A 19044-nucleotide genomic window follows, 5' to 3' on the forward strand; every position below is an offset into this window, starting at 1 on the left:
GTGCTTTCTTAGGCTGTGAGGAAGCTGTTGCTGTGGATACGAGGTCCCAGAGACCATCCCCAAACAATTCCTCACCCTTATAAGGCTCTATGTGCCTTTTAAAGTCAGCATCACCTGTCCAGTGTCGGGTCTCTAATACCCTCCTGACAGAATGGACATTGCATTAATTCTGGATGCCAGCCGGCAAAATATCCCTCTGTGCATCCCTCATATATAAGATGACGTCTTTAATATGCTCTTATGCAAAATAGTTTCCCTGTTTGACAGGGTCACAGACCACGCTGCAGAAGCACTATCTGCAGGTCTCCGTCTAGTACCTGAGTGTGTAAATACAGACTTCAGGATAGCCTCCTGCTTTTTATCAGCAGGTACCTTCAAAGTGGCCGTATCCTAAGACGGCAGTGCCACCTTTTTTGACAAACGTGTGAGCGCCTTATCCACCCTAGGGGATATCTCCCAGCGTAACTTATCCTCTGGCGGGAAAGGGTACGCCATCAGTAACTTTTTAGAAATTACCAGTTTCTTATCGGGGGAACCCACGCTTTTTCACACTTCATTCACTCATTTGATGGGGGAACCAAACACTGCCTGCTTTTTCTCCCCAAACATAAAACCCTTTTTTAGTGGTACTTGGGTTAATGTCAGAAATGTGTAACACTTTTTATTGCCGGGATCATGTAATGGATGTTCCTAGTGGATTGTGTATATGTCTCAAACTCGTCGACACTGGAGTCAGACTCCGTGTCGACATCTGTGTATGCCATCTGAGGGAGCGGGCGTTTTTGAGCCCCTGATGGCCTTTGAGACGCCTGGGCAGGCGCGGGCTGAGAAGCCGGCTGTCCCACAGCTGTTACGTCATCCAGCCTTTTATGTAAGGAGTTGACACTGTCGGTTTATACCTTCCACCTATCCATCCACTCTGGTGTCGGCCCCCACATAAGCCTCCTCATCAAACGTGTCGACACAGCCGTACCGACACACCGCACACACACAGGGAATGCTCTGACTGAGGACAGGACCCCACACAGCCCTTTGGGGAGACAGAGAGAGAGTATGCCAGCACACACCAGAGCGCTATATAATTTAGGGATTAACACTATATTGAGTGAATTTTCCCAATAGCTGCTTGTATATACAATATTGCGCCTAAATTTGGTGCCTCCCCTCTCTTTTTAACCCTTTGAGCCTGCAAACTACAGGGGAGAGCCTGGGGAGCTGTCTTCCAGCTGCACTGTGAAGAGAAAATGGCGCCAATGTGCTGAGGGAGATAGCTCCGCCCCTTTTTTGCAGACTTTTCTCCCGCTTTTTTATGGATTCTGGCAGGGGTATTTATCACATATATAGCCTCTGGGGCTATATATTGTGATATATTTGCCAGCCAAGGTGTTTTTATTGCTGCTCAGGGCGCCCCCCCCCCCCCCCAGCGCCCTGCACCCTCAGTGACCGGAGTGTGAAGTGTGTATGAGGAGCAATGGCGCACAGCTGCAGTGCTGTGCGCTACCTTGGTGAAGACTGATGTCTTCTGCCGCCGATTTTCCGGACCTCTTCTTGCTTCTGGCTCTGTAAGGGGGACGGCGGCGCGGCTCCGGGAACGAACACCAAGGCCAGTTCCATGCGGTCGATCCCTCTGGAGCTAATGGTGTCCAGTAGCCTAAGAAGCCCAAGCTAGCTGCATGCAGGTAGGTTCGCTTCTTCTCCCCTTAGTCCCTCGATGCAGTGAGCCTGTTGCCAGCAGGTCTCACTGTAAAATAAAAAACCTAAAATAAACTTTCTTTCTAGGAGCTCAGGAGAGCCCCTAGTGTGCATCCAGCTCGGCCGGGCACAGAAATCTAACTGAGGCTTGGAGGAGGGTCATAGTGGGAGGAGCCAGTGCACACCAGGTAGTCTAAAAGCTTTCTTTTAGTTGTGCCCAGTCTCCTGCGGAGCCGCTATTCCCCATGGTCCTTTCGGAGATCCCAGCATCCACTAGGACGTTAGAGAAAACTCGGATACCTACCAGTACTAACACATATCCGGGAAGTCAGGGTAGAAGCAGAAGGAGACTGAAAAAATATGGCAACCTCATTACTGTTTAAAGGGTCACTGGCAGTGTAACAAAGGGGGAATCTCTAGCCTGCAAAATGAGGAGGGAGTTTGGATGAAAAAATGTATCACCTAACAGCCACTTTATTTATGAAGAAGGCCGCTTAGCCACACCACCAAACATTTTGTAGATGTGAACTATAGGTGGACTATTGGTGTCCGGGGGACCTATGATTCCCTGTTAAGAATAATATAATTAATGAGTCATTGCCACCACACCCACTGATACCAGCATGTGTTGAGAATGCACCGTCAACACTGTTGACAACACCGCTACTGTCAGGTATTAACCCCTCCTCCTCCTTGCACTTACCCAGTGATCGGTGTCACTTCTGGCTCCGGTCATCTGATTGTCAGATTCCATCTTGACCCTGTCATCTGATGCCTGCTGTGAACCGAGATGATGGTACACAGCAGACAACAGATGACCAGGGTCGTAGCACAGGGAGCTGGTGATCAGCTGACCAGAGACCAGGAGGAGCGCACCGAGACACCGATCACCAAGGAGTGTAGATTAATGTAAAAAGAAAAAAAAATAAGAATTTACTTACCGATAATTCTATTTCTCGGAGTCCGTAGTGGATGCTGGGGTTCCTGAAAGGACCATGGGGAATAGCGGCTCCGCAGGAGACAGGGCACAAAAAGTAAAGCTTTAGGATCAGGTGGTGTGCACTGGCTCCTCCCCCTATGACCCTCCTCCAAGCCTCAGTTAGGATACTGTGCCCGGACGAGCGTACACAATAAGGAAGGATTTTGAATCCCGGGTAAGACTCATACCAGCCACACCAATCACACTGTACAACCTGTGATCTGAACCCAGTTAACAGTATGATAACAGCGGAGCCTCTGAAAAGATGGCTCACAACAATAATAACCCGATTTTTGTAACTATGTACAAGTAATGCAGATAATCCGCACTTGGGATGGGCGCCCAGCATCCACTACGGACTCCGAGAAATAGAATTATCGGTAAGTAAATTCTTATTTTCTCTATCGTCCTAGTGGATGCTGGGGTTCCTGAAAGGACCATGGGGATTATACCAAAGCTCCCAAACGGGCGGGAGAGTGCGGATGACTCTGCAGCACCGAATGAGAGAACTCCAGGTCCTCCTTAGCCAGGGTATCAAATTTGTAGGATTTTACAAACGTGTTTGCCCCTGACTAAATAGCCGCTCGGCAAAGTTGTAAAGCCGAGACCCCTCGGGCAGCCGCCCAAGATGAGCCCACCTTCCTTGTGGAATGGGCATTTACATATTTTGGCTGTGGCAGGCCTGCCACAGAATGTGCAAGCTGAATTGTATTACACATCCAACTAGCAATAGTCTGCTTAGAAGCAAGAGCACCCAGTTTGTTGGGTGCATACAGGATAACAGCAAGTCAGTTTTCCTGACTCCAGCCGTCCTGGAACCTATACTTTCAGGGCCCTGACAACATCCAGCAACTTGGAGTCCTCCAAGTCCCTAGTAAGCGCAAGGCACCACAATAAGCTGGTTCAGGTGAAACACTGACACCACCTTAGGGAGAGAACTGGGGACGAGTCCGCAGCTCTGCCCTGTCCGAATGGACAAATAGATATGGGCTTTTTTGAGAAAAAACCCACCAATTTGACACTCGCCTGGCCCAGGCCAGAGCCAAGAGCATGGTCACTTTTCATGTGAGATGCTTCAAATCCACAGATTTGACTGGTTTTAAACCAATGTGATTTGAGGAATCCCAGAACTACTTTGAGATCCCACAGTGCCACTGGAGGCACAAAAGGGGGTTGTATATGCAATACTCCCTTGACAAACTTCTGGACTTCAGGAACTGAAGCCAATTCTTTCTGGAAGAAAATCGACAGGGCCGAAATTTGAACCTTAATGGGCCCCAATTTGAGGCCCATAGACACTCCTGTTTGCAGGAAATGCAGGAATCGACAGAGTTGAAATTTCTTCGTGGGGCCTTCCTGGCCTCACACCACGCAACATATTTTCGCCACATGTGGTGATAATGTTGTGTGGTCACCTCCTTCCTGGCTTTGACCAGGGTAGGAATGACCTCTTCCGGAATGCCTTTTTCCCTTAGGATCCGGCGTTCCACCGCCATGCCGTCAAACGCAGCTGCGGTAAGTCTTGGAACAGACATGGTACTTGCTGAAGCAAGTCCCTTCTTAGCGGCAGAGGCCATAAGTCCTCTGTGAGCATCTCTTGAAGTTCCGGGTACCAAGTCCTTCTTGGCCAATCCGGAGCCATGAGTATAGTTCTTACTCCTCTACGTCTTATAATTCTCAGTACCTTAGGTATGAGAAGCAGAGGAGGGAACACATACACCGACTGGTACACCCACGGTGTTACCAGAACGTCCACAGCTATTGCCTGAGGGTCTCTTGACCTGGCGCAATACCTGTCCCGTTTTTTGTTCAGACGGGACGCCATCATGTCCACCTTTGGTATTTCCCAACGGTTCACAATCATGTGGAAAAACTTCCCGATGAAGTTTCCACTCTCCCGGGTGGAGGTCGTGCCTGCTGAGGAAGTCTGCTTCCCAGTTTCCACTCCCGGAATGAAACACTGCTGACAGTGCTATCACATGATTTTCCGCCCAGCGAAAAGTCCTTGCAGTTTTTGCCATTGCCCTCCTGCTTCTTGTGCCGCCCTGTCTGTTTACGTGGGCGACTGCCGTGATGTTTTTCCCACTGGATCAATACCGGCTGACCTTGAAGCAGAGGTCTTGCTAAGCTTAGAGCATTATAAATTTACCCTTAGCTCCAGTATATTTATGTGGAGAAAAGTCTCCAGACTTGATCACACTCCCTGGAAATTTTTTCCTTGTGTGACTGCTCCCCAGCCTCTCGGGCTGGGCTCCGTGGTCACCAGCATCCAATCCTGAATGCCGAATCTGCGGCCCTCTAGAAGATGAGCACTCTGTAACCACCACAGGAGAGACACCCTTGTCCTTGGATATAGGGTTATCCGCTGATGCATCTGAAGATGCGATCCGGACCATTTGTCCAGCAGATCCCACTGAAAAGTTCTTGCGTGAAATCTGCCGAATGGAATTGCTTCGTAGGAAGCCACCATTTTTACCAGGACCCTTGTGCAATGATGCACTGACACTTTTCCTGGTTTTAGGAGGTTCTTGACTAGCTCGGATAACTCCCTGGCTTTCTCTTCCGGGAGAAACACCTTTTTCTGGACTGTGTCCAGAATCATCCCTAGGCACAGCAGACGTGTCGTCAGGATCAGCTGCGATTTTGGAATATTTAGAATCCATCCGTGCTGTTGTAGCAGTATCCGAGATAGTGCTACTCCGACCTCCAACTGTTCCCTGGACTTTGCCCTTATCAGGAGATCGTCCAAGTAAGGGGTAATTAAGACGCCTTTTCTTCGAAGAAGAATCATCATTTCGGCCATTACCTTGGTAAAGACCCGGGGTGCCGTGGACAATCCAAACAGCAGCGTCTGAAACTGACAGTGACAGTTCTATACCACGAACCTGAGGTACCCTTAGTGAGAAGGGCAAATTTGGGACATGGAGGTAAGCATCCCTGATGTCCCGGGACACTATATAGTCCCCTTCTTCCTGGTTCGTTATCACTGCTCTGAGTGACTCCATCTTGATTTGAACCTTTGTAAGTGTTCAAATTTTTTTAGATTTAGAATAGGTCTCACCTAGCCTTCTGGCTTCAGTACCACAATATAGTGTGGAATAATACCCCTTTCCTTGTTGTAGGAGGGGTAATTTGATTATCACCTGCTGGGAATACAGCTTGTGAATTTTTTCCCATACTGCCTCCTTGTCGGAGGGATACCTTGGTAAAGCAGACTTCAGGATCCTGCGAGGGGGAAACGTTTCGACATTCCAATCTGTACCCCTGGGATACTACTTGTAGGATCCAGGGGTCCTGTACGGTCCCAGCGTCATGCTGAGAGCTTGGCAGAAGCGGTGGAAGGCTTCTGTTCCTGGGAATGGGCTGCCTGCTGCAGTCTTCTTCCCTTTCCTCTATCCCTGGGCAAATATGACTCTTATAGGGACGAAAGGACTGAGGCTGAAAAGACGGTGTCTTTTTCTGCAGAGATGTGACTTAGGGTAAAAACGGTGGATTTTCCAGCAGTTGCCGTGGCCACCAGGTCCGATGGACCGACCCCAAATAACTCCTCTTCCTTTATACGGCAATACACCTTTGTGCCGTTTGGAATCTGCATCACCTGACCACTGTCGTGTCCATAAACATCTTCTGGCAGATATGGACATCGCACTTACTCTTGATGCCAGAGTGCAAATATCCCTCTGTGCATCTCGCATATATAGAAATGCATCCTTTAAATGCTCTATAGTCAATAAAATACTGTCCCTGTCAAGGGTATCAATATTTTTAGTCAGGGAATCCGACCAAGCCACCCCAGCTCTGCACATCCAGGCTGAGGCGATCGCTGGTCGCAGTATAACACCAGTATGTGTGTATATACTTTTATATGATATTTTCCAGCCTCCTGTCAGCTGGCTCCTTGAGGACGGCCCTATCTATAGACGGTACCGCCACTTGTTTTGATAAGCGTGTGAGCGCCTTATCCACCCTAAGGGGTGTTTCCCAACGCGCCCTAACTTCTGGCGGGAAAGGGTATACCGCCAATAATTTTCTATCGGGGGGAACCCACGCATCATCACACACTTCATTTAATTTATCTGATTCAGGAAAAACTACAGGTAGTTTTTTCACATCCCACATAATACCCTCTTTTGTGGTACTTGTAGTATCAGAAATATGTAACACCTCCTTCATTGCCCTTAACGTGTGGCCCTAATAAGGAATACGTTTGTTTATTCACCGTCGACACTGGATTCAGTGTCCGTGTCGGTGTCTGTGTCGACCGACTAAGGTAAACGGGCGTTTTAAAACCCCTGACGGTGTTTTTGAGACGTCTGGACCGGTACTAATTGTTTGTCGGCCGTCTCATGTCGTCAACCGACCTTGCAGCGTGTTGACATTATCACGTAATTCCCTAAATAAGCCATCCATTCCGGTGTCGACTCCCTAGAGAGTGACATCACCATTACAGGCAATTGCTCCGCCTCCTCACCAACATCGTCCTCATACATGTCGACACACACGTACCGACACACAGCACACACACAGGGAATGCTCTGATAGAGGACAGGACCCACTAGCCCTTTGGAGAGACAGAGGGAGAGTTTGCCAGCACACACCAAAAAACGCTATAATTATATAGGGACAACCTTATATAAGTGTTTTCCCTTATAGCATCTTTTTATATATTTCTAACGCCAAATTAGTGCCCCCCCTCTCTGTTTTAACCCTGTTTCTGTAGTGCAGTGCAGGGGAGAGCCTGGGAGCCTTCCCTCCAGCCTTTCTGTGAGGGAAAATGGCGCTGTGTGCTGAGGAGATAGGCCCCGCCCCTTTTTCGGCGGGCTCGTCTCCCGCTCTTCAACGGATTCTGGCAGGGGTTAAATATCTCCATATAGCCCCCGGAGGCTATATGTGAGGTATTTTTTGCCAAAAAATAGGTTTACATTGCCTCCCAGGGCGCCCCCCTCCCAGCGCCCTGCACCCTCAGTGACTGCCGTGTGAAGTGTGCTGAGAGCAATGGCGCACAGCTGCAGTGCTGTGCGCTACCTTAAGAAGACTGAGGAGTCTTCTGCCGCCGATTCTGGACCTTCTTCTCTTTTCAGCATCTGCAAGGGGGCCGGCGGCGAGGCTCCGGTGACCATCCAGGCTGTACCTGTGATCGTCCCTCTGGAGCTAATGTCCAGTAGCCAAAGAAGCCAATCCATCCTGCACGCAGGTGAGTTCACTTCTTCTCCCCTAAGTCCCTCGTTGCAGTGATCCTGTTGCCAGCAGGACTCACTGTAAAATAAAAAACCTAAGCTAAACTTTTCTAAGCAGCTCTTTAGGAGAGCCACCTAGATTGCACCCTTCTCGGCCGGGCACAAAAATCTAACTGAGGCTTGGAGGAGGGTCATAGGGGGAGGAGCCAGTGCACACCACCTGATCCTAAAGCTTTACTTTTTGTGCCCTGTCTCCTGCGGAGCCGCTATTCCCCATGGTCCTTTCAGGAACCCCAGCATCCACTAGGACGATAGAGAAACTTTGCTTTGCCAGTCTGAGTGAAGAATGGAGCCAGGAACCTGTGGATAACGTTGTCTGAAGATAGTTTTATTATCACAGTAGTGTGCCTGTATACAGCTGTATGGCATACCAGCATTTCTATTTGCACCGTCACAGAGTACCGCTGCACTGGCTGCAGGTGACGTTACAATGAGTCACACGGACGCATTATATGCCGCTGCGCTGCCTGCTGCCAGTGCCCCAGACTCCGCACAGCTAAATCATTGGTAATTGAAAGTCCAGCAGAAGTGGGAGGAGGTGCCGCTCTCTCCCTTCTCCTCTCAGCTACTCCCCGGACTCACTAACACTGCCTGGCAGGATGCTGTTGTGGAGCCCAATGTCATGATCTAGGTGACCGGCACCTGGCGAGAAACCCAGAAGAAGGGAGCCTCCCTTGCCACAGATGACAGTTCATTGTTCACTCACAACACTCATTCATTCCCTCTCCCCCCTCTCTCCCTACCTCTCGTCCCTGCTCTCTCTCTCTCCCTTTCCCTCTCCCTCCTTCCCTCTCTGTCTCTATGCTTCTCCCTCCCTATCTCTACCTCTCCCCTCTCTCCCGCCTAGCATTCTTTCCTCAGCTGTCATGTTAAACCCCCTTGGTTTTTTTCCTGCTTGTCTCCCCTACTGATACATCACCTTCATGTCCCAGTGAACCCTTTCAACTGAATTTACCCCTTTCCTCCCTCCTACGGAGACTTCACATGCTCTCTGTTTCTACCATTCACCCTCTCCCCGTCATCCACTCTCCATCACCTTCTCCTCATCACCTACTGCCTCTTCCTGTTACCCTCTCCATCACCCTCTGCCTCTCCCTGTTACCCTCTCCCTTACCCCATCACCCATTGTATGTCCCCATCACCCTGTTTCTGCCTTTCACCCTCTCCCCGTCACCCTCTCAGCTACCCTCTGTCTCTACCTGTCCACATCACCTACTGTGTCTCCCCATCACCGTCTCTCCCTGTCACCCTCCACCTGTCACCCATTGCCTCTCTCCATTACCCAATCTTCATCACCCTCTGTCTCTCTGTCACCTTCTTCCCATCACCCACTCTCCATCACCCTCCCTATTACCGTCTGCGTCTCCCTGTCCCCATCATCCATTGCCTCTCCTTTTCACCCACTCTCCATTAAACTTTGCCTCTTCCTGCCACTCTCTCCCTGTCACCCTCACACTCTCCGTGCCACCCTCTCCCTTTCAGTCACTGCTTCTCCCTGTCATCCTCTGCTTGTCACCATCTCCCCGTCACTCACCCTCCATCCCATCATCCTCTCACCCTGCTGTCAATCAATGCCTCCTGCTCCACAATTTGCCTTTCCATATCGCCCACTGCCTCTCTCTATCACCCACTATCTCTTTCCGTCACTCACTGCCTCTCCTGCTGTCACCTCTTTGCACCACTACCTCTCCTCCTTGTCCTTCTTACAGCCATTGCCACAAGTTAAACCCAAGCCTCACCACCTTAGTCTGAGGCTTGGGTTTCACTTGTGGCAATGGCTGTCCTCTTAAGGACATGCCCCCTTTTGAGTGTCCATGCCCCTTTTGTGCTGCGCAAAACAGTGCACCCTTTACATTTTCCATACCTCCACTCAAAAATTCCACTTCGACCGCTGATCTTAGGACTGCCTCCGGTATTTATTTATTTTTTCACATGTATTTTTTCTGGTAAATTCCTCCAGGTCGAAGTTTCAATTACAAGTATGGGAAAAGTGATCTGACTACTTAAAAAATGTGAATTAAACACTTGGAGTAGTTGTTCATATTATTTCAGTAAAAATAATTTTAATAAATACAGTATACCCATGCAACTGGCTGCCTTGTTTCAGAGTAATGTAGGTTACAACAGATGGGGAAAGCAGTAATAGGTGTTTTTTTTTTTGCTGTTTTCTTGGACCTACAGTATACTAGTGTTAGGCCATCTTAATTATTATTATTATTATTATGGTGTTAGATGTGTACGTACGACAATAATTTCTATAGAATAATTTTACCTATTCTATAGAGCATTCAAAATGTGCGTATTGTTTTTGGGTGATTTTCTTATAACACATTATTTCTTACCTATGGTGATCTGACTGACACAGCTGTAGTAGCTTGCCCCACTGGAGAGATTATTATAGCTCCCACTGTTCGGATCTGTGTCTGCAAGACATGAAAACTGCAATCAGAAACTAAAAGGATAAAAACAGGAAAGTGATTCTGCCATTTGCCCATCTCCAGAGTGTTGCTCCTTGTACAACAAACCATCATAAGTGAACAGTCATAAATCTCTCCTGCAGAATGCTGTTTGCCTGGCAAAGGAAGTCTAGACAGAAGCTAAGATTTATTTTGTATTATCACACCTATATACAGGCTATATAAAACCGATCAGGCGCTGCAGAACTCTTGTCTCCATATAACTGATAGTGTAGGAGCTTCCGCAGTATAGCAAATATATATTGATTCACGCTTTTTCGCATTTATTAAGATATTTACTGTTAATCACAAAATGAGTTCATTTGTCTTTAAGAAGAAAAATGTGCAGAGCTGGTCAGAATACTATATTTGCTGAATATCTTGTTTTAAAGCATGACTTGTAAAAGACAAATGCAACATTAAATGTATCCAAGGCGGACAAAGCAATACCAGATATATCCAAGGCTAATTGAGAAGAATGCTGAAAGAAATCTTCTGAGTTTATGTCCGAAAGACTGATAAACGAAACAATAACCATTTTCAAGGCTGTTCTAGTTGCCACTTGGAACATTGTATGACAATCGATGTATTTCAAGACATACATGGTGTATTCTGATTGGCTAAATGTATTGGCAAACATGAATCCTTTGTCTTTAAGCTATAAATAATAAAGCTATGACGGCCCCTAGCAGGTCATTTATGATTTGCATAGGTTACACATGAACTTGTGTCATCTTATCATTCATTGACCTCCAACCGGTTGCTAAAGGAACAGAATTCTGACTGATTACTGAAGAGAGTTTATAGACCAGACCTGAATAGGTTAACATACCCTAACATTTGGGAGCATCGTCCGGGGATATTCCAGCATCTCCTCCACTGGCAACAAATCCTCTGATCTTTCAGGAATCGCTGATGACAAAAACCGGTAAGTGAGACTTAATGTGTAGATTTCTACCTGCTCACTTGGCTCAGCGTTTTCTTGAATGCATCTGGGAAAGTCCAGTCGAGAAGATCAGAGAATATCTTAAAGAGCCCAGTATCAGTCAGAAGAAGAAATTTTTTTAAGGTAAAATATATATTGTGATGTTATATTGTTGAATTTTGGGTAAATATCTTCAGCTAATTTGTCACAAGTGTACAGGGGGAATTAATCAAATATTCAGAAAAATTTTACATTTTTAAAAAAGGTGGCGTATGGCCAAGGTGTATTCTAATGCTGATAAACAGTTTGAATTGAGAAATAACCAAAGAGGTGTATGCAAATCTTGTACCTGTGTTGTTGTGTTAAGAAAATACAAAGGGTCTGTAGCACCGAGATTGGTGGCAATTACAAGCACTGAAGTCTCATTTGGTTATGTGGAAAATGATGATGAATTTTATTGTACAATAGGTTGTCATTTTAAAAAGAGAATTGTTGGAACATTACATTGAGAATGATTGGTCTAACATCATAACCTATTGGCCTAGGAACCACATAATCCCAGGTCTAAGACCCATTTGCCCGTGCAGCCTCAAACAGCTGCCGTGCACATAGATAACAGATATAGCATTTACTGTCATCCTTGTTTTTGGATCCTTGCACTGTTGTATGTACTCTGTCAATATGCTTTTGAAAAGGTGGGGGGAGTCGGGGTGTCTGCTGAATAATGAAACCAGTGTCAGTAACTAGATTCTCCTGCACACATTGTACTGTATATATTGTATGTTCCTATGCAAGACAGTTAAGGGGTAGGATTGGGTCAGTAATAAAGAACAGCTACTGTCTGAAAGAAAACAAGGGATAAACTTACATGGTAACCCCAATAGAAAGAGTCTCAGGTATGATTGCCTGCGGTGCACAGGACACATAATTTTCCAGACACAAGGTGAACGAATTCCAAGAATAGTGGGGAGTTTACCAAGAACACAAGGAACAACAGGGGTACTGGTACAAGCAGGAATCTATATAGGCAGGGGGATAGACCCTTGGAGTAACTTAACAAAATATTAGGGACGCATCTCAGTGATCCAGAAGAAATAATCTATTATGCAGGTCTCACTTGGGGAGCAGTACTAACAGATTTTCCACTAATACAGGGAGGAAGGGGCAACACTACAACCCCAGTCATTTGTCCACAGACGGATTTAAGGAGCTCTTTAGGTACAAGGATAGAAGAAATTCTTCAGAGTCAGCGTCTCACAAGGAGATTTTAAGTCCCTCATAAGGAGTTACTAAAATACCACATCAGGAGGGGTTCCGCGCACGTTCACCCAGGCATGGGAGCGCGGTCTGTAAAGATGTCAGGGCCCGACAAACCCGTGGATATTGTTAGTAACAGGGAGGGGAGAAAAGCTATGAAAGGAATAAGTTAAGTCCCTCATAAGGGGTTACTAAAATACCACATCAGGATGGGTTCAAACCCGTGGATATTGTTAGTAACAGGGAGGGGAAGAAAGCTATGAAAGGAATAAGAAAAATTTACAAAACAGCAGGTTTTCCGTCAGAAGGGACACTAGACCTAGAGAAATGGAAAAAAAAACAAAAACATTTGCCTCCTGTAACAAGAGTTGGATAATTAAGCATAATAGTAGAGATCAAGCATCCATCTGGATCACTGTAGCACAAGAATTGCAGAAAATACAAGGAATGGTGTGAAAACCAGCAAGAAAAACCTAAAGCATGAAATAGTGGCTTCCCGAGGTACCTCCCTGCCAAAACACCATCTGAACAAGAAAATGATCAAGTGACCCTTGTACTGCCAACAGGTCACCAATATCAATGCATTATAGACTCGGGAGCAAGCCGAACAATTTTAAAGCAGCAAGAGGTACCAAGTGAATTAATGACCACTGAGACCTAGTCCAGCAACAGCACCTCCACACTATACCCCACCCCTATACCCAGACATGCATGCACACCCAGGTACCCCTAGTATGAACAGAATTGAATCATCTGCAAGCTCACTAACAGTGAAATTGAAAAGAGATGAAACAGGAAAATAGAACGTTTGAAAGTGGAAAGATGTACATGACAAGACTTAAGAGATGGTGTCATGCACAGACACTCAGGGCACCAGCAGCCCCAGACTTGAAACAGGAGAAGACTGAGTCCATCAGAACTTACTATGATAAAGTCACTATACGACACACAAGATGATAGAATATGAGGGTGTGCAACTCCCGTGTCGGCAACAGCGTACTCAGTCACCACTGGCAGTTCGATAAAAGTGACTTTACCCACAGGAGACACAAGGGTTTCAAGAGCTGTTTTTATGCACAACCAGATTCCTCTACATTTACTTACAGATCAGGCCATTGCAACGACTGGATTGGGAGGTTAAGCCCTACCCCTGCAAGAAAGCAAAGATGTAACCTGAAATACAAGCTTGCTATACAAGTCTATCTCTCACAGGAAAAGTAAGACAAAGAGGAACTCCCAGCATGAACATCATTATGTTGAACACCAGCCTGGGTGGACTTGGACTAAGAAGATGACATGCCAGCAGCAGTGAGAAAGAATATGCAAGTGAAGAAAGGACAAAGTATGAAGAATTTTGAATGAATCATAAAGAGAGGTGATTGGAAAAAGAAAAGTTGAGAAACAATATGAAGGTCGCATGAAAGTTTGGAGACTAAAGGAAGTCTGCTTTAAAAAGGACAAAGAAAGACATCTGACAAGTGGTCAGTACTACATGGCAAGATTACAGAGATAATGCCATGATTTAAAGCAACAGAAGCTCCGGGGTTTAAAGCAAATAATAAGGAACAAGACAGAAAAAGTTCCAAAAGACAAATAAATGATGCTTCTTCTGCCAATATGAAGTACAAGCTTCTTCAGGTACTCCCCAGTGAACATAATGTCTCCAGAGGAAACAGCAGAAGGTATAATTACAGTCACCTTGCCCACTGGAGAAATACGTTTGTGCCTAATGAATACTGGAGCCAGCACACGCAGAAGACAGCAAAGGGAGATACCACAAGAACTGATGATATCAGAAATTCTTAAAAGGACAGGAGATGCAAGAACTACAGTCACCAATACCAGCCCAGTTCTTGACCTCGGAGTACATGTCCAGTGACTTTTGCTGAAGCACAATGTACTAAAGCTTATCCAAGGAGAATACAGTACACACCAGTAGAAGTTTAACTTTCCAGCAACTTATCAAAGGAAAGAACAAAAAGCCATTTAGCAGCAAGTTAGAACAGAAGTTCAGTATTGGCTCATTCCCGCAGTACCAGTTGTAGAAGAAAGTAAGCAAATACTACTGGACCAGGATAGCCCTGTGGAGGGGCTATATCACCAAGTGATTTATCCACAAAACACACAGCTAAATACAGGATGTGAATGAACTGTTGATTGCCACCACTACTAAAAGAAGCACCAAGAAGGGGCAGTGACCTTAGTGAAGTTTCTGGAAGAACAAGACTGCAGAGCCTCAGAAGGAGAAATTGCAGCTAGTCAAGCAAGAGTTAATCTTCCTAGGACACTCAAGGTACCCGACATCTAACAAAAGTGAGAAGGAAAAGATTTATACTGCAAGCTAAGATGCCAACTAGTGTCAAGCAAGTCAGATGATCATTCCTGGGCCTAGTAGGACACTACAGAACATGGATACCTCTAGCACCAGTCTACATGCAAGCATTGTATGACAACACTGAAAGGGAGGAGGGTCCGCATCCTACATACAGCAACAGATGAATTAAGCTATTGAACAATTGGAAACAGCAGTTGCCTCATCTCAAGCCCTAGAACTACCTGACTATTAAAGAAGGAGGCCATACATAGAAGTCATTACGCAAAATCATGGACTGAGGTGAAGACCAGTGGCCTACAACTCAAGCAAGCTTGACAGCAGTAATCAAAGAGCACCTACCGGCAGTGATAGCAGCAACAGTCCTAGAAGAGTATAAGAGCACAGACACAGTGCTGAATCAGTAGTCCTAGAAGAGGACAAGAGCACAGGCATAGTGCTGAATCATGAACTTATCATCCAGGGTCCACATGCAGGTACAGAGAAGCTTCAACAAGAACCAAACACCTGTCAGTGGCAAGGCTGACCATGTATGAAGTAGCACTGCCAAAGTGCGACAAGTAACCATCAGAAGATGTATTACCCTCAACTCAGCAACCCTTTTCTAGCATTAATCAATAAAGGTGTTGAATCTCAAGATTCAAAAGGAGGGAAAAACAGATTATCTACTGATGAATGGGAAAGCCAGAAGTTTCTAACATTCACTCACGAAGGTAAACAATATTGTTGGACACGATTACCCCAAGGGGGAGCAACCAGTCCATCAGATTTCTCAGAGGCAATGGCATTAATCCTGCAAAAAGGAAACAGCATCACTACTCATCTTTTTGGCAGAAGAAGATTGCAGAGTGTCAAAAGCCAAACTACAGCTAGTACAGAAAAGAGTTATCTTTTTAGGACACTGCATATCCCAAGGAACAAGGCATCTTACTGATGAAAGAACAAAAGCAATAACTCAAGCAAAAACCCCAAGAACATTAAAAGAAATCAGAGCTTTCCTGGGCCTTATTGGTTATTGCAGAGAATGGATACCCTCAGCCTCATTACTAATGCATCCCCTATATGAATTAACAAAAAAGGAGGCGTCAGCAGAAAACAGGGACACCATTGAAGAAGCAGTAAGAAAACTAAAGCAAGTCATAATAACAGCCCCAGCATTAGGATTGCCTGATTACAAAGAGCCTTTTAACCTATTCTGCCATGAAAACAGAGGGCATTCTTTAGGGGTGCTCACCCAGAAATACGGACCAAAACAAAGACCAGTGGCATACTGTTCAGCCCAGCTGGATCTGATTATCAGAGGAGCACCATCCTGTGTCCGAGCAGTGGCAGCAGCAGCAATACTGAGGGAAAAGGTGACAGACCTTGTGCTTGATCATCCACTGTGTATACAAGTACCACACGCTGTAACAGAAATACTAAGTCAAGAAAAAAGCAAGCATCTTTCTGCAGCCAGACTTACCAAATATGAAGTAGCACTATTTAAGCGCCTCCCATGTCACCATCACAAGATGCACTGTACTAAACCCAGCTACACTCCTTCCAATCAACGATTCAAAAGAGGGGAGGAGAGGAGGAAATGGTAATGATGGTAAATCGTTAGATGAGGAGGAAAATGCTGCTACAGACGCAGAAAATACAACACAAACATTTCCACATGATTGCCTAGCCCTCATGGAATTAGAGACTTTACTTCTTCCTAATGTCCAAGATACACCACTGGACAATCCAGACATGAACCTGTTCATCGATGGATCAAGATATTATGATAATGGATCGCCAAGGACAGGATATGCAGTAACAACCGAAACTGAAGTCATAGCTTCTGGACCAAGCATGTCAGCACAAGAAGCAGAACTCATAGCAATGACCAGAGCCTGCATACATGCTGAAAACATGACAGCTAACATCTACACGGATTCACGCTATGCTTGGGGGGTGTTCCAGGATTACGCTGTTATTTGGAAAAGTAGGGACTTCAAAGGTGCAAATGGAAAACCCATCAAACATGCCAGTTTGATTATGGAACTCTTCAGAGCATTGGAACTACCTAAAAGGATTGGCATAATCAAGGTACAAGCACATACTAAGAGCCAAACCATGGAAGCTAAAGGAAATGCATTTGCAGATGCAGAAGCCAAGAGAATTGCCTTACAATCAAAAGAACCTGAGCAAGTCTTAGTAGCTCAAGATGTGAAGCAAATGCCTAGTGAAGAGGAGCTGATCAAAATTCAACAACAAGCATCACAAGGAGAAAAGGAGAAATGGAGACGATTGGGGGCAGAAGAAGATGAACATGGACTTTGGAAGTCAAGAGAATTAAAGTACTGTCTACCAGCAGCTCTATTTCCACCTATGTTACAAGTAGCTCATGGACAAGTACATCATTCAAAGGAAGCCATGGTAAATAGAGTACAAGAGCATTGGATAGCTCTAGGCTTCAATAAAGCTGCAACAAACTTTGTAGCAGGATGCTGGATCGGTGGAATCAGCAATCCAGGACAAAGAACCAAGACACCTCTAGGAACTATACCCAAAGCCTCTTACCCATTTCAAAGACTACAAATCAACTATATACAGTTGCCACGAAGCGGTCCATATGAATATGTACTAGTAGCAACGGACATGTTTAGTCACTGGGCCGAAGCCTGGCCAGTAGGCAAAGCCACAGCAAAAACCACTGCAAAGAAACTGATAGCAAAAGTAGTATGTAGATTAGGGATATCTGAGGTTATAGAATCAGATAGAGGTACACATTTCACAGGAGAAGTCATGCAGCATATAATGAAAGATATGGGGGTACAGCAGGCCTTCCACGTGCCTTACCGTCCCCAGGCGAGTGGGGAGGGGGAACATCTGAACTTTGACCTTAAGCTAAAACTACAGAAAATGATGACAGAAACCAAAAGAACTTGGCCAGAATGCCTACCTATAGTCTTGTTCAATATTAGGACCACACCCATGAGACCTAGTAAACTGACTCCATATAAAATATTGTTTGGGTCAGCTCCAAGAACAGGTTGTTATTATCCACAACAATTACAACATAATCATGGTGATTTAACAGGTTATGTACAGGAGGTCTGTAAAACATTGACTAACCTCCATTGCCAAGTGTTTTCTTCCATTCCAGACCCAGAAGGATCAGCTACGCATAAGCTAAATCCAGGAGATTTGGTCTATTTAAAGAGACATGTAAGAAAGACCTTTGAACCAAGATATGATGGTCCATATCAAGTGCTGCTAACCACGCCTACCTCAATCAGGGTGAAAGGTCGTGATACCTGATTACACGCCTCCCACTCGAAGAAGCCGACAGTGACTCTCCAGCCAGAAGAATGAAGTTGCTTATCCTTTGGTTGTTGTTAAGGGTAATCCCCAAGGTTTGGACTATAAGTCCAGGCAACTGGTTTACTGAAAGGGAATAGTTCAGGCCTAGTGTAGGTAGAATAGGGAGAAAAAGTGGAATCAAAAAGAGGGGAAATGATAGTGTAGGAGCTTCCGCAGTATAGCAAATATATATTGATTGACGCTTTTTCGCATTTATTAAGATATTTACTGTTAATCACAAAATGAGTTCATTTGTCTTTAAGAAGAAAAATGTGCAGAGCTGGTCAGAATACTATATTTGCTGAATATCTTGTTTTAAAGCATGACTTGTAAAAGACAAATGCAACATTAAATGTATCCAAGGCGGACAAAGCAACACCAGATATATCCAAGGCTAATTGAGAAGAATGCTGAAAGAAATCTTCTGAGTTTATGTCCGAAAGACTGATAAACGAAACAATAACCATTTTCAAGGCTGTTCTAGTTGCCACTTGGAACATTGTATGACAATCGATGTATTTCAAGACATACATGGTGTATTCTGATTGGCTAAATGTATTGGCAAACATGAATCCTTTGTCTTTAAGCTATAAATAATAAAGCTATGACGGCCCCTAGCAGGTAATTTATGATTTGCATAGGTTACACATGAACTTGTGTCATCTTATCATTCATTGACCTCCAACCGGTTGCTAAAGGAACAGAATTCTGACTGATTACTGAAGAGAGTTTATAGACCAGACCTGAATAGGTTAACATACCCTAACATAACTAAAGGATAATAATAATAATAATAATAGTTATATACAAAGGGAAAATACATTTTTTATACTGTG

At 45.3% G+C, this 19044-nt stretch overlaps 1 protein-coding gene across 1 annotated transcript in view; it reads right to left on the reverse strand.

Annotated features, from left to right (window-relative positions):
* The window catches only part of ANO4 (anoctamin 4), a 416268-nt gene that overhangs the window by 373529 nt on the left and 23695 nt on the right, over positions 1-19044 (reverse strand). The window contains exon 2 of the mRNA XM_063927829.1: positions 10251-10331. Within this exon, the coding sequence (XP_063783899.1) occupies positions 10251-10331 (81 nt within the window). The remainder of the gene's footprint in view (positions 1-10250; positions 10332-19044) is intronic.

This window comes from Pseudophryne corroboree, chromosome 6, assembly GCF_028390025.1.
Source record: "Pseudophryne corroboree isolate aPseCor3 chromosome 6, aPseCor3.hap2, whole genome shotgun sequence".
In the NCBI taxonomy this organism is placed as follows: Eukaryota; Metazoa; Chordata; class Amphibia; order Anura; family Myobatrachidae; genus Pseudophryne; species Pseudophryne corroboree.